We start from the raw sequence: 20,588 nt of genomic DNA, 5'->3' as shown, positions 1-20,588 counted from the left end.
TTGTATTTTCATTTCGCTTTAGGAAACTTTTATTCGTCGCAATTATACTGTTGAAATGTACTATTCGTTAATAGGACAAGAGTTAAAAGGACATTAGAACTTAATTCGGATTTTTGAAATATTTTTAGTAATGTTCGTTTCTCTATTAATAGAACTTCGTTGATTATATATATATGATACTTGCATGGATTCGAACAACATCCTTTGTTACGTAAAAACGTATTTGATATACGTAACGTTTATTCTAAAAAAAAAAAATAAATGAATATTTATTACTGTTATTATTAGTCTTCTAAATGATTCTTTCTTCTCAATAAGAGGAAGTATTGCCTATGAATGCATCACGAACCAGTATTACGGTTTAAATGTTCTTTGCATATAAAACTGGCCTTAAATTAAGAAACTTTTCTGTGTTAAAATATTTTGTTGAAAGTAACTAAAAAATTATTAATTTTATTTTACATATACATAGAATAAATTAAGCTCTATCCGTAGATTTTTGATATGTATCTGGATTTGTAGCACAGCCTGGACATGTATGTAAAGACTCGTGAATGAATATTTCACAGTCTAAACAGAATGTTTGATTACATTTACTGCAAATGTACACCTGAAATTAGATATATTATTAGCATGTTAACACTTTGCAAGTTTCATTTCTTAACTTTTTCTATCAAATTACTAAGGTACCTTCTTATCTTTCTGCGACAAAATCTTTTGACAACCATAGCAATATGAAGGAGTTCCATTGTATGCAACTTCTTTGAAAGGTTCAACAGGGAACAGGTAATGATAGGACCGAGCTAAATGTGGAGCAGACACTAAAGTTAGTCCACATGCTCTGCACTCTACAGGCAATTCGCAATGTTTACTGAGACATTGAGGACAGAGGTACCCGGTGCTAAGAAGTTTAACTGACTCGTCCGACGTTTCGGCATGACTGTAAGAAAGGGAGATGAATCTTTTATTTTTTTTTAGAATATTTCATTTACGGATAGACAAGTGAAAAGATATTTACCACATGCAAACTGCCATCGCTGAATCATTCGCGGCAGAATGCAACGCGTGGTGAGGAAAACCCATTTTTACAAGAGCAGCATCCAGTCTGGTAGCAGCTGGTGGTGGATCTATATGCATATTCAACTGTTCCTTGTAATGTTTATCATCCAGTGCAACGCCATGTTCTCCGCTAGTTGCCATTGCCATCCTTTTACAAATGTATAATTCGGCTGCCAAACCTATCACGCTACACCTGACGCAGTCGGCTTTCATATTCTGCAATTAGAAATAGTTGTAATATTTTCACACAACTGCTGCCCTTCCTCGTAAAAGTCTTTTTACGAAAAAGGGCCTTTTAACAGGCTTCTTGTGATGCATATTATAGTACACACTTGTATACTTTCATTGATATCTCCTGGATCACATGTTGTAAGTGCTCCTACTATTATTAGTATTTCTTTACTAGCATGTGATGGTAGAAGATGTAATGATTTTAAAGCTAACTCTATGGAATTTTGTAACGATGGCTCACCAGCTGGTGCAATTTGTTGCATATTTTGTATTTCCTAAAAATGTACATATACATGTACAAATGTGTTTATACATAAGGTATACATTTTAACATTGCATTGGTTAAAAATTTACCTTAACATGTTTCTTAGAATTTCCAGCTAATTCGCTTATTTTCTCTGCTCTCTTATTCCTTGTAATAATTACTCCTAATTGGCTTATAGGGTTTTGATAAAAAAATTCTTCGATAAAGTCTTCTAAAAGCTTAAATCGAGTTACATTTATAAAAAGGCATTTATAAGTAAAATATAATATAACACAAATCATTATTGCATTACATAATAATATATACCTTCAAAGAACATAAAAAACGAGTCGGTTTCAAATCTTGAATGGACATTGATTCAGAAGCATCAAGAATAATATAAAGGTGCCTCATCATTCCTAATCTGGCGCCAACTTTTTTTTCCATCTGACGCTTTCTTTTAGCATTATGAATAATGTCTGCGACGGATGCTTCCAACAACCCATGATCGTCTTCTTTAATTGCTTCCCTTTAAAAAAAAAAAAAGTAAAAATTATTTATATAAAATGGTTCTACAACAACAATTACAATGTCGATACCATGTCTTTTCGTAACCAGTCTCCCATCTGTACTCCTTTTCTTCTTCCTCGTCAGCCATTTCTCAATATCTAAAAAAAATACCACAGTTAAATATTGCATTCGTTTAATCATAACATTACGTTCAAGATTTTTCTATGAATAAATTCGATACAATGATTACTTTATGCACTTCTATTTAATATTATATGACGATAAGGTTAATGTTGTTTATATTATTGCCGACATTAAAAATGACATTCCGATGGTACAATCGAACGGATTGACGGTTGAATTTTCCAGTGCTTTCAAGATATTATAATACAATGTAACAATTCGGAAAGTATTTGTCAGAAAAATATGAAAAATTGACAGGAAAACATGCACGGACCGTACAGCTTATACAGGGTATCTGGTCAACAGAAAGAATTGTTTATTCTAAATCGTTCGTCGTGAATCAGAAGAGACGCGTTGGACATTAATCTGACGTGCAGATACAATTAAAAGAGATAGGAAGGAGTGATTGAAATAAGAAACGATCAATCGCGTACAGTTCATAAATCGACGTGTAAATAACCAATGACTATTTACGAAATCGTCTTGACATCAATTAACATAAACTTGCCTTTTCTATACTCGACTCGGTGCCGGAACATAGATGAATTTAATGAATAAAAGCGGCATATTCGAAATTGATAAAGAAGCATTCGCGACTCAGTGAATTTTTCGGAAGTTGTTTCCTCATTTCCCACGGAGATCCATTTCGTGTGTAATATTTCATAGATAAAATGGAACCGTTTAGAACAAATGCCGGTGATAAAAGTGGATAAAGTGAAATAAACGAGTAATATTTTCCCGCCAAAAGGTAAGCTGTTGCCGTGGCGGGCAGGCGCCATGGCGCTACCGTCGTCAGACGCGATCACTGTTTTCATCCCATCTCGTGCGGCAACAGCAATTATCCAGATCAAGGAAATCTGATTTTTCCACGGTTAAACGGGCGTAAGTTGATATCATTGGTTTGAGGGTCGATCGCATTTAAATCGGTAACGGACAAGTGTGTTCGAAAAATATTCATGGGTAGACAGGAAGTGAATAGTCGAGGAGAGTTTTCGTGACGAGAGCCATCTTGACGAGCATCGGCTTGCTCGTGATAGACAGAGGACGAGTTTTGTGGCGGCGGCAGCGGCGGCAGCGGCGATGGCATCGTTTCTAAATGTTTCTGTAAATTCTGTACGCCAGTATTATCCGCAACTAGAATAGTCGTTTTAATCGGTAACGATCTTTCACGGTGAGCCGGCTACTATTCGAAGATCGAATTATCCGTGAGTTTTATTCGTTGGTAACTTACGCCACTGGCCGCGTTTACAATGACTCCATGCTGTGTGTCTCCAAGTCTTATCATTTATGCGGGAATTCGTTTAGTTTAAATAAAAGGTTCCATGTAATACGCAACGCGATCACGTTTCGGATCGCAGACTGTTTACGAAGTAACTAAAACTTGCGGTGTCTGTGCAGTGAACCATTCAATCACCGTAACAACGGCAGTGATGTCTTGTTAAAAAATGTTCGCAGTTCGATTTCCACCGGCATGATGCGAGTAAATTTTTCTGACGCCCGCGAAACTTCGAATAGCAGAATGTTTGTTACGGTTCCCTGTTTCTTCTCGTTGTTACGTATCGGAAAAGCGAAGGAGGAAAATGCTTTCAACTTTATTATTAAAGGAAATCCACTTTTCCATCGAATATATCGAACGATTAACTTAACTGTTTAATTTATATTAACACAGTCCTTGAATGGTACAAACTATAAACACAGTACATCAATTTATTATTTAGAGTATGAATATTACTGCGCTTGCAATGCAATCAATTATCTAAAATTAATCCTATACCACCTAATTAAGGATCAATTAATTTAAAATATGGATCCTGTAATTAAAATTTCGATTTGTTTGTGTTCCACTCAATACGTACACAGACATCCGATTGTAAATAGTAACTTTGAAATTTATCACGATACAATGTACCAGTAATTGTTAAGTAATAGAATGATTGCAATATTAGTACGTTGTTGTTTACTTAATCTATTACATATAACCAGGAGAATGTAACTTAATAAGTGAGCAAAGTTAATCCTGGAATTAAAAGTAAAAGGAATATTTCTTTTTTTTAGAAAGAAACTGCGGATAGAGATTAAAAAACTTTATTGAACAAAATGGAGGGTGGTGATGGCCCTTCGGCCATCAGTAGTAATCCTACTGCTATTAAAGGTAATATTTATAATTTGTTATTTTAGTCATTAGTTTATCACGTATGATTGTTATAATTAAAACATTTGTAGGCATTGAAATTTATTAAAAATTGAATATTTAACAATGATTATCTTAATCGTGTATCTGTTTAATAGTTTATAAAATTGAATGGCAGAACAGAAAAAGTATAATACACCATGTATCTTATTTTCTAGGAAGATATAAAATAAATTATGTAAAAGTTTCATAGAAATTGTAGGGCATACTGAAAATATTGATATCCTATAAGAATATTATTTTATCATTAAATACGTTCCAAGATAGCAAAATTAATTAGTCAGCTGTCGTGCAAATATGCTTCAATATATTGGTACTCAATCATTCAGGTGTGACATATAAAATGTTCAAAACAGTAATTTACCAAACTTGAAACTCGTATATCTATATGTTTATATATTGAACAGTTTCATAATAAGTGATTTCTCTTATCGAAAAGACAATAGTCATTGGTACATGAAAATGAGGGACCTGACACGCTTACTATTTTCAGTTGTTATATATATAAGAATAAACTTTTTTCCAGGGAATACATATTATTTACTTTATTTGTAATAAATATTATTATAATTGACTTAGCTTCCAAATAAGAAATAATGAACTTTACTATGTTATCAGCTGCACAAGAAGAGATGGGAAGGTTAGATGTTCTTGTGTGTGGTCAGTGCCATTCAGTGTTTCATTTTATCGAAGAGTTTCAAGAACATCGTACAAAAGAAGGCGCCTGTACTCAAGTTTCACACTTTCGTGATAATAGCAATGTTAGTAATAACAATGAAGCATATAAAATAACACTGATGCTAAAAAATAATACGAGTAAAGTAGTATTGCTGTTTTGTTTTAACTTTTTATAGAATGAACAAAAAGCACAAGTGTGGGCTTTCCTTTTATGGAAAGATTCACAAATTCAGCAGGAAGGTTCAGACAGAGATTCAACAAATTCATGGAAATTGTATCAGAAATGGTGCAAAATGGACACGCACATAAGAGATTCCTGGATTGCAGCTGGAAAAACCATTCAAACGTTTACAAAGATCAGTAATGCAAAAATGCAGGATGCACCAAGGCAAAATCAAATAAGCACTAATGCGGAAGGTTGATCTTTTTATGAACAATATTTTTATTATTTAAATGAGCATTATACTAGAACTGATCCATACTTTTATAGGGAAACCGGTAGTCGTTCGTAAAGTAATTAGGAATGGACAACCGGAAGATGATAATAAGAAAGACAGTAAAACTACGGAATCAAAGAATATAAAAACTAATGAATCTTTTGACGAAGTAGAAAAGAAAGAGAAGCCCAAATTAAAACCTTCAGTAAAACCCAAGGTTAGTTTGGATGTGTTTTAACAGTTTATCAGTTCACTAATGATTTATTTGCCTTTATTATAGGGTAAATCTAGTAAAGCTGGTGATGAAGATAGAAATTCAAGCGATGAAGAATATACAGTAGAAAAGATATTAGCAAAACGATTTAATCCAAAAAAGAGATGTTCAGAATACTTATTAAAATGGGAGGGTTATGGACAGTAAGTTAATATATGAAATAATTCCCTATGTTCTTAAATAATAATTATAAAGATTATATTTTAAAAATTATGTGATATTAAAAAAAATTACAAAATAAAAGTATGTGAACACTTATAGCGAGCACAATACATGGGAACCCGCAGAGCACGTAGCTACGTGTAAACATTTATTAGAAGAATTTGAAAGAAATCTTGCTAAACAAAAAGAAATAAAAGCAGCTCAGCAACAGGCCAATGCAAAAACAGCAGGACGAGGAAGTCATCTTGCTCAGAAAACAGTTATAAAAGCAGAAGCCAAACCTGGACCAAGTACTGCAGTGCATGTAGGGTAAGTGAAATATGTTTTATATATCTCCTTATGAAACGGTTCACATACTTCTCATGTTGGTAAAAGTAATACTTGGAGTAATAAATTTTCCGTATGTAGACGTCCTATGCGTTCAAGTAAATCTAAAGCAATGGATCAAGTGAAGCAATGGTGTGGTTCTATGAAAGATGAAGACAATGATCGTACGTATACCTTTGTAATATATAACATATATTGATAGTTGTGTTTTTCATAAATATTTGTCTGCACGTATGGTCAAACATATCAAAGATTGAAAACCTGTTTAGTATTAGGAAAGAGGAGAATGGATTATTCGGACAGCGATTCCGAAGATGGAGGTAGCAGTGTTGCTAAACGGGCCAAAGGAGATACAGGTAGTGACGAAGACTGGACTGGAGAGTCTGAAGAGGAGAGATTGATGGGTCGAAGCGATGTTATTCAACGCGCGTTTAACCGTGCGAATGCTCAGTCAAATGGTTCTAACAGAGCTAGTGGTTCGTCTACAGATCTTGCGACTTCATTAGGACTTCAATCTCCTGAAGGTGCAAAATCTAATCAACCACCGGTTTTAGTCGCGAATGCCAAAGGAGTTGTTAAAGTAGACCCGAAGCAAATGCCCAATTTGACGTCCGGCGTGTACGTAATGTCACGGAAAGATGGCATCATTAAGCTGGATTCGTCCCCTAGCGGAAAATTAGCCGTAAAAGGTTCGCCAACAACACAAGGTGTTTTGATGGTTCAAAATCGTGATAATACTAACGTGGTGAGGAAGCAAGTGATATCCGCATCACAGTCCAATTCTGTAACCCCGGTAAAAGTGGTATCTAAAATGGATGGAAGTCAAGTAGTAACCCAGATGAAAGTAGTTCCTAAGCCAATTACGAGTAAAGCAGGAGGTACACAGAAAACAGAGCCTATAAAGATCCAGCCGAAACCAGATCCGACACAGTTACCGCAGATACATGTCGTGACCGCGGTGCCGGCTCCTATGACTTTGCAGCCAAGAATAAGTACAGGAATACGTCCTGGACCTGTTACAGGCCAACGCAGCGTGGATGGTCGTCCATTGTTACCGAGACCTCCGCTGCGCGCGACGACACCAACTAGCGTACTTGGAATCGGATCAACAATTCGCACACCTGTTGGGGCATCAGTCCCCAGGCAAGTTCAATCCCAGCAAACACGCCAGGTGCTACAAAAACGTACGACGGCTGTAACTACGCAAAGTAATTCGGTGAGTCCTGGAAATGTTACACAGATTAGACCGAAGTTTACGGTACTTAGTCCACAGCCGAAGCAAGTGGTAAAGTCTGGAACTAGTCCAGCGCAACAGGTTAAACAGTCGCCGAAAACACCAGTTGGTAAGCCACAGTCATTATTATCTCCGCAGCAAAAGTTATTAATGGCAAAAAGGAAAGCTCAAGAAGCAGCGGGTATCATTAAACCAGGTGGCCGCGGCCTCTTAGCAGCTGCTCGTGCTACCGTCGGGCGAGGCAGGGGGAAGTTGTCCGAAACACCAACAGCGGCCACACCGGGAAACAAACCGAAAGAGAGTAAATTGGCAGAAGGCGACGAGTTTCACATGGAGTTCCACGAGGTAGGCTCCGAAGATAGTAGCAGCGAGGGTGAACCAGAACTTCCACCACCCGAGGCCGATACTATTACCAGTACGGAACCTGATAGTCCACCTAGACCGTTTACTCTTTGCCCGTTGACGGGACGTATCATTGGGCCGGACGGTGAACCCGTCGAACAACCAGCCGAACCAGAACCCGAACCTGAATCTACAGGGACACCATTGTCCACCGTAAAAACTTCTACGACTACAACTGAGAGTATAGATGTCACCGCTACGAACACCACCACAGAATTGGTTCTACCTTCCCTTGATTCTCTTACAGAGGGTGGTGGTATAATGAGAGTCGAAATGAGTCCCGGTGGAACGACAGGCACGATCGTTCAGACCAGTGAACCAGCGCAGATCAATTTGACTAACGTCTCTGTTCCTGCTCCGGATCTCCCTTGTCTGGACGACACAGCTCCTGCTGTGGTCACGCCAACTACCAGCACAACACCAGCCTTGACGGAATCAACAGCCGCCAGTGAATCTTCCATTGCTGCAGCATTGACTACAGCAACGGTTACCTCAACCAGCACAATAGCCATTACATCCACCGATATAGCCAAGACCGAAGAAAAGATACCAGAAGAGAGGAAGGTAGCTGAGGATACGTCGAACTTGGTAACAATTACAGGAGAAGATGGTGTTGTTTATCAAGTGGCTGGGCAGGCTGAGGATGGTCAAACATTATTGGTGACGCGAGACGCCGATGGCGAGCAACAATGTGTATATGTTACCACGGAGCAACAAGGCGACGAAGGATCTGTATTGACCCTCGATCATGCTGTAGCGGAAGCTGTTGCTCAGTTGATACCTGATCAAGTGAATCTGGCTTCACAATTTTATGTGAAGGAAGGCGGTGCCGAACCTGCCGAGAATCCAATGGTGATGTCTATCATGGACAACACGAATACAACGGATGTCACGGAAGGACAAGAGGATGCTGACAGTCATGGGCAAGTTGTAGCTCAAGTCGTACAAGCTGAAGAACCTACTCCAGGTAATGTATTGAATACCGATTTTTCACATGGATACTTGTTAGATTATCACATGATATACACTTGCCGACAAAAATTATGGAGCATAAACAATTTCGCACAATTTCGCACAATTTCGTAAATGGTAATTAAGTCGGAATTGTAAATTGTAATTGCATAAATATATTCGAGTACAAGGCTTTAATACAGGTGGAATGAACGGGAAGACAGTTGATTGGAACACATTTGTCGTAATAAATGTGTAGTAAATGTTAAGTAGTATATTAAAGAGAAAGATAGTAACAAAAAGTAAAAAATGATTTCATTTCAATTGAATATTGGCATTGAAATTTGATTGTGTTATCATGTTAGGAGGCACGAGAAGAGTAGTTCTACTCTTACCTGATGGAAACCTGATGATGACCGAAGTGACAGAGGAGCAGTATGCTGCGCTCGGACTCGGCAAGTGAAGAGACACTTAACGTTGATATCGCGCGAAAAGAATTAAGAAACACGATCATGCATCGAACTTATGCAATTTACAATGGAAGTTGTACGCTTAAAGAGGTGACCGTGGGTTGTATATATGTAAGAACGTTCACTTCGTACAATTGCAATGGAATAAAATATTTCTTGGAATTTTCCAGCTACATAGCAAATACAATGTGAAAAACAGAAAGAAACTCACAATAGCTGGTGTATTGTAAAGAAAAAAAAAGATAACAAGATCGCAAATGCAAAAATCTAGAATTTAGATTAATGGATAAATGACTATGTTTTAGAAATTTATGTTTCAGTGTAAAATCCGTCGGAATTTTAATTTTAATTTGTTTAATTTATAAGACGAAGGGGAGGGAGAAAACGAAGAACGTGAAAGATGTAACACATAGCATACTCGAATTAAAACGACACCCGTTATACGTTTGAGCTAATCATTGTATTTGTAGGATAGTGAAGTATAATCTGGGGTTTTATATTTTCCACACGATAATAGAACTTTTAATAAAGATCTTTCTTTATTCTCCTGCATACAAAGTCCAAGCTTATATGCATGGTATTTAATCGAGTTCCAAAGCAGTCACGAGAGAAGTACACTGGTAATTATCAAATGAATAAATCGGCCTTTTGTCGGAATGTAAATATTATAAAAGAAGAAAAGAAAATTGATAACTGAATTACTCCTATCGGGACGATATTTTACGCAAAGCTTGAACCTAGTTTGACTCCTCATACTTTGTGCTATAATATATTTCATCACATAAAATTCATGCTTGCGAACGATAGTTTAATAGTTTCGTTCAATTTCTAATTCAATACGTGCCGATAGACAATTCGTACGAATTTCATAAATTCGTACATTGGAGATTTCTTTCTTTATTTTTATTTACTTTCTTTTTTTGTTTGCGTTTCATGGACTGTGTATGCTTGCTCTCAATAGATTAAAATATAATTGCACTCTTATAAAAGAAATAAACACATAATTTCTAAATCTATAAGGCTTTAACAAAGGAAGAAGTAAAAAAGGCAAAAAAAAAACAAAAAAATAAAAAAAAGAAAATACAGTGTTGTTTAATGAAACATCACGCGCGTCTCATTATTATCAAGCCCATTCCTTTTCAGGTTCTCTTGATAATTGATACATATGTATAGTTAATCAAAGATCTGTTAAATTTCCTCAATGCTTGTCACATAACAACCACTTTCCACATTATATGCTTCTGTCAAACAAAAGTGTACTAATTCTTTTTACTCATTAGATGTGGAAACTTGTGTAAATGATGAACTACCGTTGTTCACATGATAATAATGCGTTGTAGCAACATCGAGAATTGTGAAATCTTTCTCTGCTTATTTGTATTATTAAATTGTACAAAGCCTAATCTATAATGTCATGTACGTAAAAAAAGAAAAAAAAATTTGTGAAAAAAATATGCATATAATGTTTATACGTGTTGAAACGATTATGCATATAAACAAAAAACCAAACATGGATTATTTGTATTCACGAACTATGGATTATGATTAATATAAATAAGTGTACCTTATTGTGATTGTGTCGCGATTGCGTCAAATAAAAGAAGACGTTCTCGTTGATGTTGATGATATATAGGGTTAAACTAGATTCAAGCGTTTAATTATCGGCAGTCTGAGACTCGCAATAAAATAAAGAGGAAAGGAACTGCACGTGACTAGAACGATTATTAATTATATCTCGGTATAAGAAGAAACTATTTTGCACGATGTACGGCCAGGAATATAAAATCCTAGTATTTTACTAACATAATCCTTTTGTACATAGAACTTCATTCTCTAAACCTTTATATAAAAAATTGTTTCCAAATAAATCATAGTCTTAAAATTATATCAATGTATTTTTTCTTCATTCTAGGTAATTATTGGAAACATGACGTAGTACTATCATCGCATTCCATATTCTATTGCTTGTGATATAAAATTACTGTGATTAACACTAAATCTACTGACAATTTATATGTATCTTATTCTGTAACTTTTCAAATGATGGGTTTTTAACAAAAGTTATATTCATACATAACGTTCTACAATTAAGTGTAGATGCCGGTTTAAATAAATTATTTAATTCACATATTACCATGATTCAACTAATTATGGTATGTTTAGTGTTAAAGCAACTACAATTCAATTTATTTGCATGTAGTAAATAACCATTACAAGGATACAATATACAAAAGCCATTGCACAGCGGCATTTGGTCTCAGAATAATATGTACATGAAAGCCACAATTATAGCGATTTAGTACTCAAAGGGTTAATTACTACTTTTGTACATTAATCACCATGTATGTATATTTTCGATTCTCTTCTTTTTTTTTTTTTGTTGACGGATGGCATACAATGTATAGCGATTTTATTTGTTAATATTAATGACAGTTGCAATTTATATTATATTCGCAAAATGAGCCATACAAGCCTTAACTATACGGAAGAAAATGACAAAAGCAGGTATGCACAGTCTGTTCAAAGCAGCTTTCAAAATATGACCCATTACAGAGACTATAATTGGAAAATGTGCAATTTTGTCAAATCCGCTCAAGAAAATGTGATTTTAGAACGTAAATCAGCCTATATACTTTGTGTTAGTATGTTCATATCTTTCTGAAGACCAAATTAATTGAGCTAAAGTAATAACAAAGTCGACGATGTTTTTTGTTAGGCCAACAGAGATAAACTAGAGAATGCCTGTCCAGCTGATATCAAAATGCTGAGACAGGACACTCGGATAGAATCGACATCTAAATGCGACTTAGAACCTAGAGATGCAGACATTGAAGAGTATGAAGTAGACCTAGGTACATTTTTGGTTAAATAAATATATTTCTTTTAAAAATGAATACAGCGTCGAAAAAATTGCAGATGTTCATCATAACGATTTAACGATGGAACCACAAAAATTGAGAACATGGGATAAGTACAAAAAACTGTTGGAATCATCGCGATTGAAACCAAGAGCAGAACCTTGCTTCCAACCAGTATTAACAGACATAAAATTCTTACCAAAAATTCGTATTGACAAGTACTTATCAAACAAGTATCCAAGGAGCATTATGTATTATGTTTTTAAACGAATTTGAATAATTTGTTTTATAACCATTTGTAAGACAAGTGTGAAATATTTTTAATCTTGGAATTGTTTCAATTAGAGGAGACGTGAAGTTGCGAAGGCATACAAGTACACAAAGACTGAGGAAAAGTATAATGAAAACAGAACCTCAAGAGAAAATATTAGTGGCAGACTCAAATTACGTACAATTTCGTAACTTCAAACTGAAGAAGATGTACAAGGTAAGTTCATCTATTGATTCCCTTTCGCATTAGGCCATTTCATAATTGCCATTATTGCCTGATAGAAAAAAGTCACCTTGCAAAATGTTAGCAACATGCCGGCAAGATTTCAAATGAGACCAAGACCGTATTGTTCCAAGTTTCGGATCGTAATGAGGCCAATGGTACTGGAGAACAGGGGCATCATTGCACCAGGAATGCAGCTGCACCTGATCATTCTATTCCGTTGCAACGATATTGATTCACTGGAGGAGATGTTGGTATTGAATGTTCAACATGGAAAGCCAGTGATCATCCAGTTGCATGCATACAAGGACTCGCCAACTTTGTTGGGTAAAAGAAGGAGAAAAATATAAAAGAATTTTATTGTAATATAGCATAAACAATGAAAATATATATTAATGCCTTTTTTAAATAGGAATTTGCACGGCAGAAGAAATGTCTTCTACATATGCAGAGACAAATGTAAAATCATTGGATCATATTTGGTATCCAGACATAAGGATGTCTTATGATGGTTTGGATGTATGATACTTTCTAACTATTATTAATAATAGGTGCAAGGTATTAAAGTTGACACCAGATTCCTTGCGGTTTTAAATTATTTCTACCGTTATTTTGTAAAGTATTTTGGAAATTTTATTTAAACTTTTTTTGTTGTATTTTATTCTTGTCATGAGAAGTAGCAATGGCATCAAACGATGGAATGATGACGTGACAATATACATGGTTTTTACTTGCAGTGTACTTTATCTAGTGGCTCTGACAGTGTATCGAGTTGGAAAACTGAAGATGATGATTTCATAAGTATGACCTTTGATTGCAAGAAAGCCTTTGTAGGGGAAGAAGTTTACAGATCCATAAAATTCAAGAACATTGGTGGAGAGGGACAATTTTTTGTAATGAGTGAAATTGACTGGTTTTCTATGGATATCATGGTAAACTTTTATTATTTTCTCGTCTGTTCAAACCTTATTTAATTTTATTGCATTACACTTTTTAAGGTATATCCTAACTAACTGAGATTACATCTTGCAGGATATATTAGAAACAAACACCTTGAGACTACCTTCCTTCATTGTACAACCAGCGTACTTTGCATTGAAAAGACACCAGGAACTGACTTTCCACATGTACTTTTCACCAGTGTGTTATGGCATTCATGTAAATGAAAAATAATTCACAGTGTTATATTAAAATTATTAATATAATTCAGTTAATAATTCAATTTTTTTGTAAGGTGGAACAATTGTACATATTATGCGATAACTGTACCCTACTACCAACAGAAATAATCGGTGACGGATTAATATACGAACCAAATCTTATTCGGCTTAATAAAGTACCTATATACTATGAATTCAATTCAAAATATAATATTATAATTTGTTTAATATTTTGATTTAAGATGGACATGAAGAACGATAATAAAATTAAGTAAAAATTACAGCAGTTCGAAAAAGTACAACCATTGGAGAGGAATATCGATAAACAAGCTAAGTATTATGTGAAGCTAAGCACTAATACCTCTGATGGAATTGAAGAATGCGTTATTTCTGTAAACAATTATAGGTATATTCTTGTTATCACAAATTTTACGATAAAAGATTTTTTTTAATAAATAAGATAAATAATAAAATTACTTATTACATAGTGAAATAGCCATACATTTTCATTGGAAGAAACGAAGCGTGGAAGTGAACAACGGTGAAACAGTCGAGGAGAATTTCCCTTTAAAACTTGTTCATATTAAACCACATCAAGGAGTGTTCGCTCCAAACTCCGTTCATTATTTTACCCTAACAGCTGAATACAAAGATCTGCAACCAAATTATTATTTTACTGTTCTAGAGTAAGTGTATGATACGCAATACATCATAGTAAAAGCTCAATTATCAAAATGCTGATCAAGAGAAGAAAATCTTTGAATCGAATTGTTTCAGATTATATGTAGAAGATATACCCATCGAAGCTGTCCCGGAAAAGACAAAATTACGAACCCAGGAATGCTTTACAAAGCAGCGAAAATGTTCAGCTGTCAGTCATTTTCCTTTATTTTTAATTAATATTCATTTATTATTAATACATAACAAACTGTTTTGGAATTACTATAAAAACTATTACTAGTCCGTAGATATTTGGATTGCCGATGTTGAAATTTGTTTGCAATACATGATGCACGAGGAAAATGAAACGTGTGTTGCTTTTAATACGAAATTAATATAAAATTATATTTTCTATTATTTATTTTCAATTATTTTTTGTAATCAATCAGTCATCGAACAACAGACGAAATGTTTGAACGCATCGCTGAAATGCCGTCGTATTGCGAATATGCTGAGGAAAATTGTTACAAAGAAGGAGAAAGAGAGAAGAAAGAAACAAAAAGAACAGAAGAAAAAAAGGAGCATAAATTTATGTATCAATTGGTAAGAGATTTGTTAATTTTTCTTTAGTCATTTCTATTTTTTCCAAAATGATATGAGAATATTTCAGGTAGCGGATGAATTATTTTCTCATTATGACATAGTAAATTTAAAGCAGTTTGAACCATTATGGCGAGAACAGATAATAAGTATTGGTATTATCAGACCTACAAGGTTCGTAGTTGTAAGATAATTGTGGGATTATTCGGCTTCTAATTAATTATTACGATACTTATAGAACTTTGCACATTGGCATAGAAGAAACTTATGTTTTAATGTTAAAAAATTTGGCTAATATTCCTCTGACTTATACGTGGGGTGAAGTTAATGGTTTAGACTCAAAGAAGATAAAGCTTTGCGCGTGCCCTGAAAATGGGGAAATACTGCCTGGAAAAACTAAAAAAATGGAGATAACTTTCTTGCCAATAGAAGAGGTGAAATATTTCTCTAATATCCTAAGAAATGTTAACTGTATATAAAAAATGTACATATATACATATACATTTTTTATTTTCAGGGAATTATAAGATCGTTATTTATACCGTGCTTAGTCGGGGATGCACGGAAAATGATAATATTGGCAGTCGAATGCTCCATTCAACCGCTTTACGTTACGTTTTACTTTCCGTTAGACGCCAAGGAGGCTACACTATTGAGGAATAATTTTACTCGTGTCGAATGGCGGGTAGACAGTCTTAAACTTGCTTTCGATATGACAGGAAAGTTAAAAAAACATATGGTACGTTGCATCGAAACTTTGGTAAAAGTAACATTCGAATAATCAAAAATTAAAATATTCGAAGATTTTAAGAGTTAAAAATTTGATACTTCAAATCTCAAGTTTTCCGCGAAGAAAGAGAATAATTCACAAAGATCCCCTAAATTATTTTCCAATAGTATAATAAAACTAATTCATACATAATTTGAATGGATATTGTAAAAAATGCTGTGCAACATTGCAGGAAATATTGGACAAGTATAGAATGCGAGAGGAACGAGAATTAATGAGTACGAATCTGGATCAAGGGTCAATTCTTAAAAACACTTCGGCGGGTACTTCGATGCAAAAAGTAGTTGCTGAAGAGTCAGGCGAGCAATCTTCTCTAAGTACTCGTACTTCAGAAATTATTCAAGTAATCGCAAGCTTCAATTAAATGCCATCGAGAATATGTGAAACGAACTATCCTGATAGCATAATCTGAATACCAAATGGCTATAGATGAGCAATTTGACAGTCGAAAATGAAAACTATTCCCAAGATCTTGTTCTTTCTGGAAATATTGTACCATTTAGGGAAAAATTTCTACCGTTCCCAACTCAGCCTGTTGTAATAGAATTTTTGAATTTATCATTAAGAACAGGTATTCTATTTATCTGTAGTTAAACCACGGAATATGATTTTCTAAAAACGAAGAAAAATAATGAGTAAATAATTGCAATTTACAGTGGCAAAAAAAACTTTCATAATAAAAAATGAAACTTCGATTCCAACCAATTTTTGGCTACATATTAAGAACTATTATCCCATTGTATGTTCCTGTGAACGGAAGTATCAGAAAGATCGAATCAAATCTGTTTACAAGCGAATTTTTGGTAATCAGAAGCATCTAATTGGTAACTAATTATTTATCCACGAGTTATTACGTCTCAAACATATAATTCTTCACCTTAATATCACTTTCTTACAGAGGAGAAATTTTACAAAGTGAAACAACCTAAATCAGGTGTTGTGATTTATCTTGATCCCTTAAATTCAAATATTGGCCCTTTCAGTGCCATATCTGTGGATATTTTCGTTTTTGCTGATACCTGGGGCATTTATGTTGACGAATTAGAGATAAACGTTACTGGTTTACCACAGTGCACCATAGGAATATGCATACAAGTTGTTGGTTCACCGATTTCGTTATCAATTTCAGATAGGAATGAGTTTAATATACCTATTATCAAGTATTACTCGAAAACATACTCAACAATAGAATGTTTAGCTTTTTGATATTTTCAAACATAAAGAGTAATTATTTGTAGATATGGAATTGAACCTATAGGTGTCCATCTACAAGATAGAAAAATACTATTGAAGAATACAAGCATTGTGCCTATAGCTATTGACTGGTACTCGTTTCTAGTCAAACCACTTATTGAAACAATGCCTTTTAATGTTTTGTTTAATCTTTTTACCCCGTTTACCGACAAACTGGCATCAGAGCTGAGGGCTAGTATGCAGAAAAACGATAGTGAAGTACATTTGGAGGAACACAAACATTTTCCAATATCAAAAAGCTTGCATACCAATGATTCTAGTGAAATCAATAATATTAGTGATGCTACAAGATGTTGCACGTAAACATTCTTATATAACAACATAATCGTTAATTATTAAAAGTGTGCTAGTATCCCTTTATTTACGCGTAGTACTTGTTCTATGTATTGTTTTTTGAAAATCGTATAAATGAAATTTACAATTACAGAATGAAATATGTACGAAAATTAAAATTTTATAAAATAACTGTTTTTATCTTTTTGCACAACAAAGGTAATTTTCTAATCTTACAAATTTAAAGTAAAACTAAGACCACGTACTGAAAAGTACCGCGTAAATAAAAAGATTACTTATCATGTGAGAAAAAATTTGTGTAAATCCAGTTGTGAATGTAGATAATTACATTCGATAAATAATTTTAGGAAATCATCATTCGCGTGTATATCCAACATATCTAAAGGCAAATATAATACTGAAATTACATTCAAGTATTCTAGCAATACTTATACTATTAGTTCAGAATGTGATTATGAACAAAATAAAACGTGCATAAGATTTGACACAACTGATCAAAACAATCAAAGCAATAGTGAAGAAGAAAGAGACCTTGAATTAAACATTTCTATACTTCCCTATTATGGTGCAATAGGCACAAAAGTTTGTAAAGTAAGCAAATTTTAATAAAGATTATAATAAAAGAAACACATTTTGCAACTACAAATGACAAAGGAATGGTAAAGGAAATATTTCAATATTTCCCAAGGTTACTCCCAAAGAAATGTTCATTCCACCCAAAGATAATGCTTCTCTTAACATTAGTATGCAACTTGACAGATACAAGACCATAGGTAAAACAAAAGAACAATTTGAAGGGGAATTTCTCTGTAAGATCCTTGGATTTTTACGGACAGCACCAAGTGATACGTTTGTACATCACACTAATTATTTGAGAAGACATAATTTGTTATAGAATAGATCGTAATGTAAAATATATACTTGAATATTTGCTGTTCTTTTAACGGATAATTCTTAATTTGATCAACATATACATTCATTGATAAATACATATTAATTAGAAGTAGAAATTGTTTGTTCTGATTGCAAGTAATAGATATTACATATATTATAACTTGATATTTATACAATGAATAAGAGAATAATTTATAATAATGTATAGGTATAAAGACAACTGTTATGCAAGACAATCTGGAAACTATTATCCTCCCATAGAGATTGATGTCATTGGAAGCATTGTTAAATCTGATTTGGATTTTAAAATTTCTGGGTTTGAGAGAACATTTGTTTGTTGTGCTAATGATGTGATGCAAAATAGAAAAAAAGAACTGAAGTAAAAAATGCAAATATCTACAAATAACATAGCCATGATTGGATTACATCTAATATTTTAAATTTCAGATTAACTAAAACATTCTTTTTATACAATAATCAAAGCAAGGTGATAGAGATATCTTTGGAAACATATGATCCATTTCGCGTGAAATCTGTATCAATTTACGCAGATACAAATCCATGCAAGTCTGGTACAATATGCATAAATCCACATGGATATGCTGAAGTAATTTACCTCTCTTTATTCCCAATACAGAGTGCAACCTCTTAGAGCACAATGGTCTCGCCATAAAATCATAATTATTTAAACCATATCAGGAGCTTCAGAAATGATGATTTCATAATGATACTATCTTTTAATATTCGGCTAGCAAAAGGGACTAGAATTGATTCATTACAAAGGCAGAATAATTCCTTGAATCGTTATTCTAAATATATAATAAGAATATTTCATTAGAATCTCACGGTGTAACTATTGTATTCCAAGGTATTAAAAATTGTTGCTGTTATAGGTGGAGATAATGTGCATCATACAAGAACAATTAATTCAAACGATGATGCATACAACTTCTGTCCAAAATTTGCACGATCCAAAAATCACATTAAAAGAATTATTAAATATTATACACACCGACAAACACCATCAGGTTTTAACCAGTCCTCTTTGTTATTTAACATAAATTAATTCAAATTAGTTATTCCACTTTTAATTTCAGACCATAGAATTAATTTTGGAAATATGGTTGCCAGTGTTAAAGCTATCAATGCATATGTTAGATTTTGGTCTTGTTTATATAGGCGATACAAAGAAACTGACATTAACTATTAAAAATTTATCAAGTATAATTATATTTATTATTTTATTTAATAGTTTTTTATGTCTCAGTAGTTATATCCATGTAGTACATTAATTAATTCTAATTAATTGATTTTTTAACAGTAAGTGATATAAAGTTTAGAGCAAAAAAGAAGTTAAAGAACAAAGATTTTTGGATTGATAAAAAAGATGGATTGTTGCCCAGCCATTATACTAACAGAACCTGGGATTTTGCAATCACTCTTTCTTTTCAACCAAAGTAATTTGCCGACATTAAGCACAAACACTTTATTATGTTAACTATCCTTAACAATTAAAAAAATTACAGAAAACCAGGAGAATCAATTGAAACATTAGAAATAACGACAGATACTTTATACAATACAGAAGAATGTGAACTTTACGGGGAAGGAACATTAGACGAGAAATATCGTACACCCTTAGTATAAATGAACGAATAACTATAAAATTACTCAAAAAGATTGCTTCATTCCGAATAATGAAAAAAAGACATTTCTTGGAAATGTAAATAATGGCACAACGTTAATAGAACATTAATACGAGATTATTAAAAATTAATTTACGTTAGAACTGTACTCTATTAAATGATAATAGATATGAAAAATATATAAATATTCATACCGATAACATAATTCCAGGATGTCAGATAAAGCGCAATAGAACAGAAGAGAAAAGTCGGGAATTTTTAACTGAAAATATATCATCACTCAAAATTTTATTCTCTCACGTTCCCTTGTCTTTGCTGTTTCAACGAGCATTTACTTTTCATATTTATCGTCACGTCTCAATGGTATAATTAGCACAATATAATTAAATTGATTCACGAGAAATGAATAGCTCTTCGTATACGAACGTAATGTGCTACTACTATATGATCTTGATCGTTGATAAAATAGTTAGTTTTTCTGTAATTACATTATTGAAATTCATAATTAGGGAAAAATATGCATTTTCGCTCTCATGAGCGTGTGCCTTTCTATGAACGTTAAACGACGTTGACATCTATTCACCTA

The 20,588-nt window shown here is 33.6% G+C and overlaps 4 protein-coding genes across 13 annotated transcripts; 3 read left to right on the top strand and 1 right to left on the bottom strand.

The window, feature by feature from the left end:
- Positions 1-433: 433 nt before the first annotated feature.
- Ssl1 (general transcription factor IIH subunit 2 Ssl1) lies at positions 434-20,453 on the bottom strand. 3 transcript variants are annotated; one of them, XM_076903820.1, is made up of 8 exons: positions 20,197-20,453; positions 2,134-2,202; positions 1,862-2,063; positions 1,645-1,773; positions 1,392-1,565; positions 1,019-1,275; positions 691-940; positions 434-610 (listed from the first exon to the last, which is right to left on the bottom strand). In XM_076903820.1, exons 2-8 carry the CDS (start codon positions 2,190-2,192, stop codon positions 479-481), a joined length of 1,203 nt encoding a protein of 400 aa, XP_076759935.1. In that variant the 5' UTR covers positions 2,193-2,202; positions 20,197-20,453; the 3' UTR covers positions 434-478. The 3 variants fall into 3 exon arrangements, with proteins under 3 accessions (XP_076759935.1, XP_076759936.1, XP_076759934.1); XM_076903821.1 differs by lacking the exon at positions 20,197-20,453 and adding an exon at positions 2,662-2,749; XM_076903819.1 differs by lacking the exon at positions 20,197-20,453 and adding an exon at positions 2,295-2,444.
- On the top strand, positions 2,976-11,238 carry Chro (chromodomain-containing protein chromator). 8 transcript variants are annotated; one of them, XM_076903806.1, is made up of 11 exons: positions 3,140-3,432; positions 4,283-4,379; positions 5,037-5,179; positions 5,273-5,513; positions 5,587-5,750; positions 5,814-5,950; positions 6,069-6,278; positions 6,378-6,460; positions 6,566-6,772; positions 6,851-8,899; positions 9,249-11,238. In XM_076903806.1, the coding sequence occupies exons 2-11, from the start codon at positions 4,325-4,327 to the stop codon at positions 9,344-9,346; spliced, it is 3,387 nt and encodes a 1,128-aa protein (XP_076759921.1). In that variant the 5' UTR covers positions 3,140-3,432; positions 4,283-4,324; the 3' UTR covers positions 9,347-11,238. The 8 variants fall into 8 exon arrangements, with proteins under 8 accessions (XP_076759918.1, XP_076759921.1, XP_076759923.1 ...); XM_076903808.1 differs by having other exon boundaries at positions 6,566-7,174; positions 7,319-8,899; XM_076903809.1 differs by having other exon boundaries at positions 6,566-7,512; positions 7,669-8,899.
- On the top strand, positions 11,755-13,564 carry LOC143428736 (uncharacterized). The gene is made up of 7 exons (XM_076903822.1): positions 11,755-11,991; positions 12,070-12,205; positions 12,270-12,462; positions 12,557-12,698; positions 12,764-13,031; positions 13,117-13,262; positions 13,442-13,564. The coding sequence occupies exons 1-6, from the start codon at positions 11,812-11,814 to the stop codon at positions 13,227-13,229; spliced, it is 1,032 nt and encodes a 343-aa protein (XP_076759937.1). The 5' UTR covers positions 11,755-11,811; the 3' UTR covers positions 13,230-13,262; positions 13,442-13,564.
- Positions 13,419-17,576, top strand: LOC143428732 (uncharacterized). Its single transcript, XM_076903812.1, has 16 exons — positions 13,419-13,636; positions 13,737-13,862; positions 13,939-14,040; positions 14,149-14,270; positions 14,353-14,550; positions 14,642-14,735; positions 14,826-14,893; positions 14,974-15,127; positions 15,195-15,298; positions 15,363-15,558; positions 15,642-15,863; positions 16,087-16,257; positions 16,344-16,485; positions 16,571-16,738; positions 16,813-17,074; positions 17,153-17,576. Exons 1-16 carry the CDS (start codon positions 13,508-13,510, stop codon positions 17,469-17,471), a joined length of 2,577 nt encoding a protein of 858 aa, XP_076759927.1. The 5' UTR covers positions 13,419-13,507; the 3' UTR covers positions 17,472-17,576.
- Positions 20,454-20,588: the final 135 nt, after the last annotated feature.

Source organism: Xylocopa sonorina, chromosome 11, assembly GCF_050948175.1.
Source record: "Xylocopa sonorina isolate GNS202 chromosome 11, iyXylSono1_principal, whole genome shotgun sequence".
Taxonomy (NCBI): domain Eukaryota; kingdom Metazoa; phylum Arthropoda; class Insecta; order Hymenoptera; family Apidae; genus Xylocopa; species Xylocopa sonorina.
Note: the sequence above shows the minus strand (reverse complement) of the source record. Positions and strands in the feature narration are given on the sequence as shown.

Bases quoted from the DNA above. Each gene is read 5' to 3' on its own strand.
- Chro (XM_076903803.1), top strand. From the start codon at position 4,325: ATGGAGGGTGGTGATGGCCCTTCGGCCATCAGTAGTAATCCTACTGCT. The intron at 5,180-5,272 runs GTTAGTAATAAC...AACTTTTTATAG, and splicing joins ACTTTCGTGATAATAGCAAT to AATGAACAAAAAGCACAAGT. The intron at 5,514-5,586 runs GTTGATCTTTTT...ATACTTTTATAG, and splicing joins AATAAGCACTAATGCGGAAG to GGAAACCGGTAGTCGTTCGT.
- LOC143428732 (XM_076903812.1), top strand. From the start codon at position 13,508: ATGACCTTTGATTGCAAGAAAGCCTTTGTAGGGGAAGAAGTTTACAGA. The intron at 14,551-14,641 runs GTAAGTGTATGA...GAATTGTTTCAG, and splicing joins TATTATTTTACTGTTCTAGA to ATTATATGTAGAAGATATAC. The intron at 16,486-16,570 runs GTATTCTATTTA...TGCAATTTACAG, and splicing joins GAATTTATCATTAAGAACAG to TGGCAAAAAAAACTTTCATA.
- LOC143428736 (XM_076903822.1), top strand. From the start codon at position 11,812: ATGAGCCATACAAGCCTTAACTATACGGAAGAAAATGACAAAAGCAGG. The intron at 12,206-12,269 runs GTACATTTTTGG...AAAAAATTGCAG, and splicing joins AGAGTATGAAGTAGACCTAG to ATGTTCATCATAACGATTTA. The intron at 12,463-12,556 runs GTATTATGTTTT...TGTTTCAATTAG, and splicing joins AAGTATCCAAGGAGCATTAT to AGGAGACGTGAAGTTGCGAA.
- Ssl1 (XM_076903820.1), bottom strand. From the start codon at position 2,192: ATGGCTGACGAGGAAGAAGAAAAGGAGTACAGATGGGAGACTGGTTAC. The intron at 1,276-1,391 runs GTGTGTACTATA...TTCTAATTGCAG, and splicing joins ATATCAATGAAAGTATACAA to AATATGAAAGCCGACTGCGT. The intron at 941-1,018 runs GTAAATATCTTT...CCTTTCTTACAG, and splicing joins GCGATGGCAGTTTGCATGTG to TCATGCCGAAACGTCGGACG.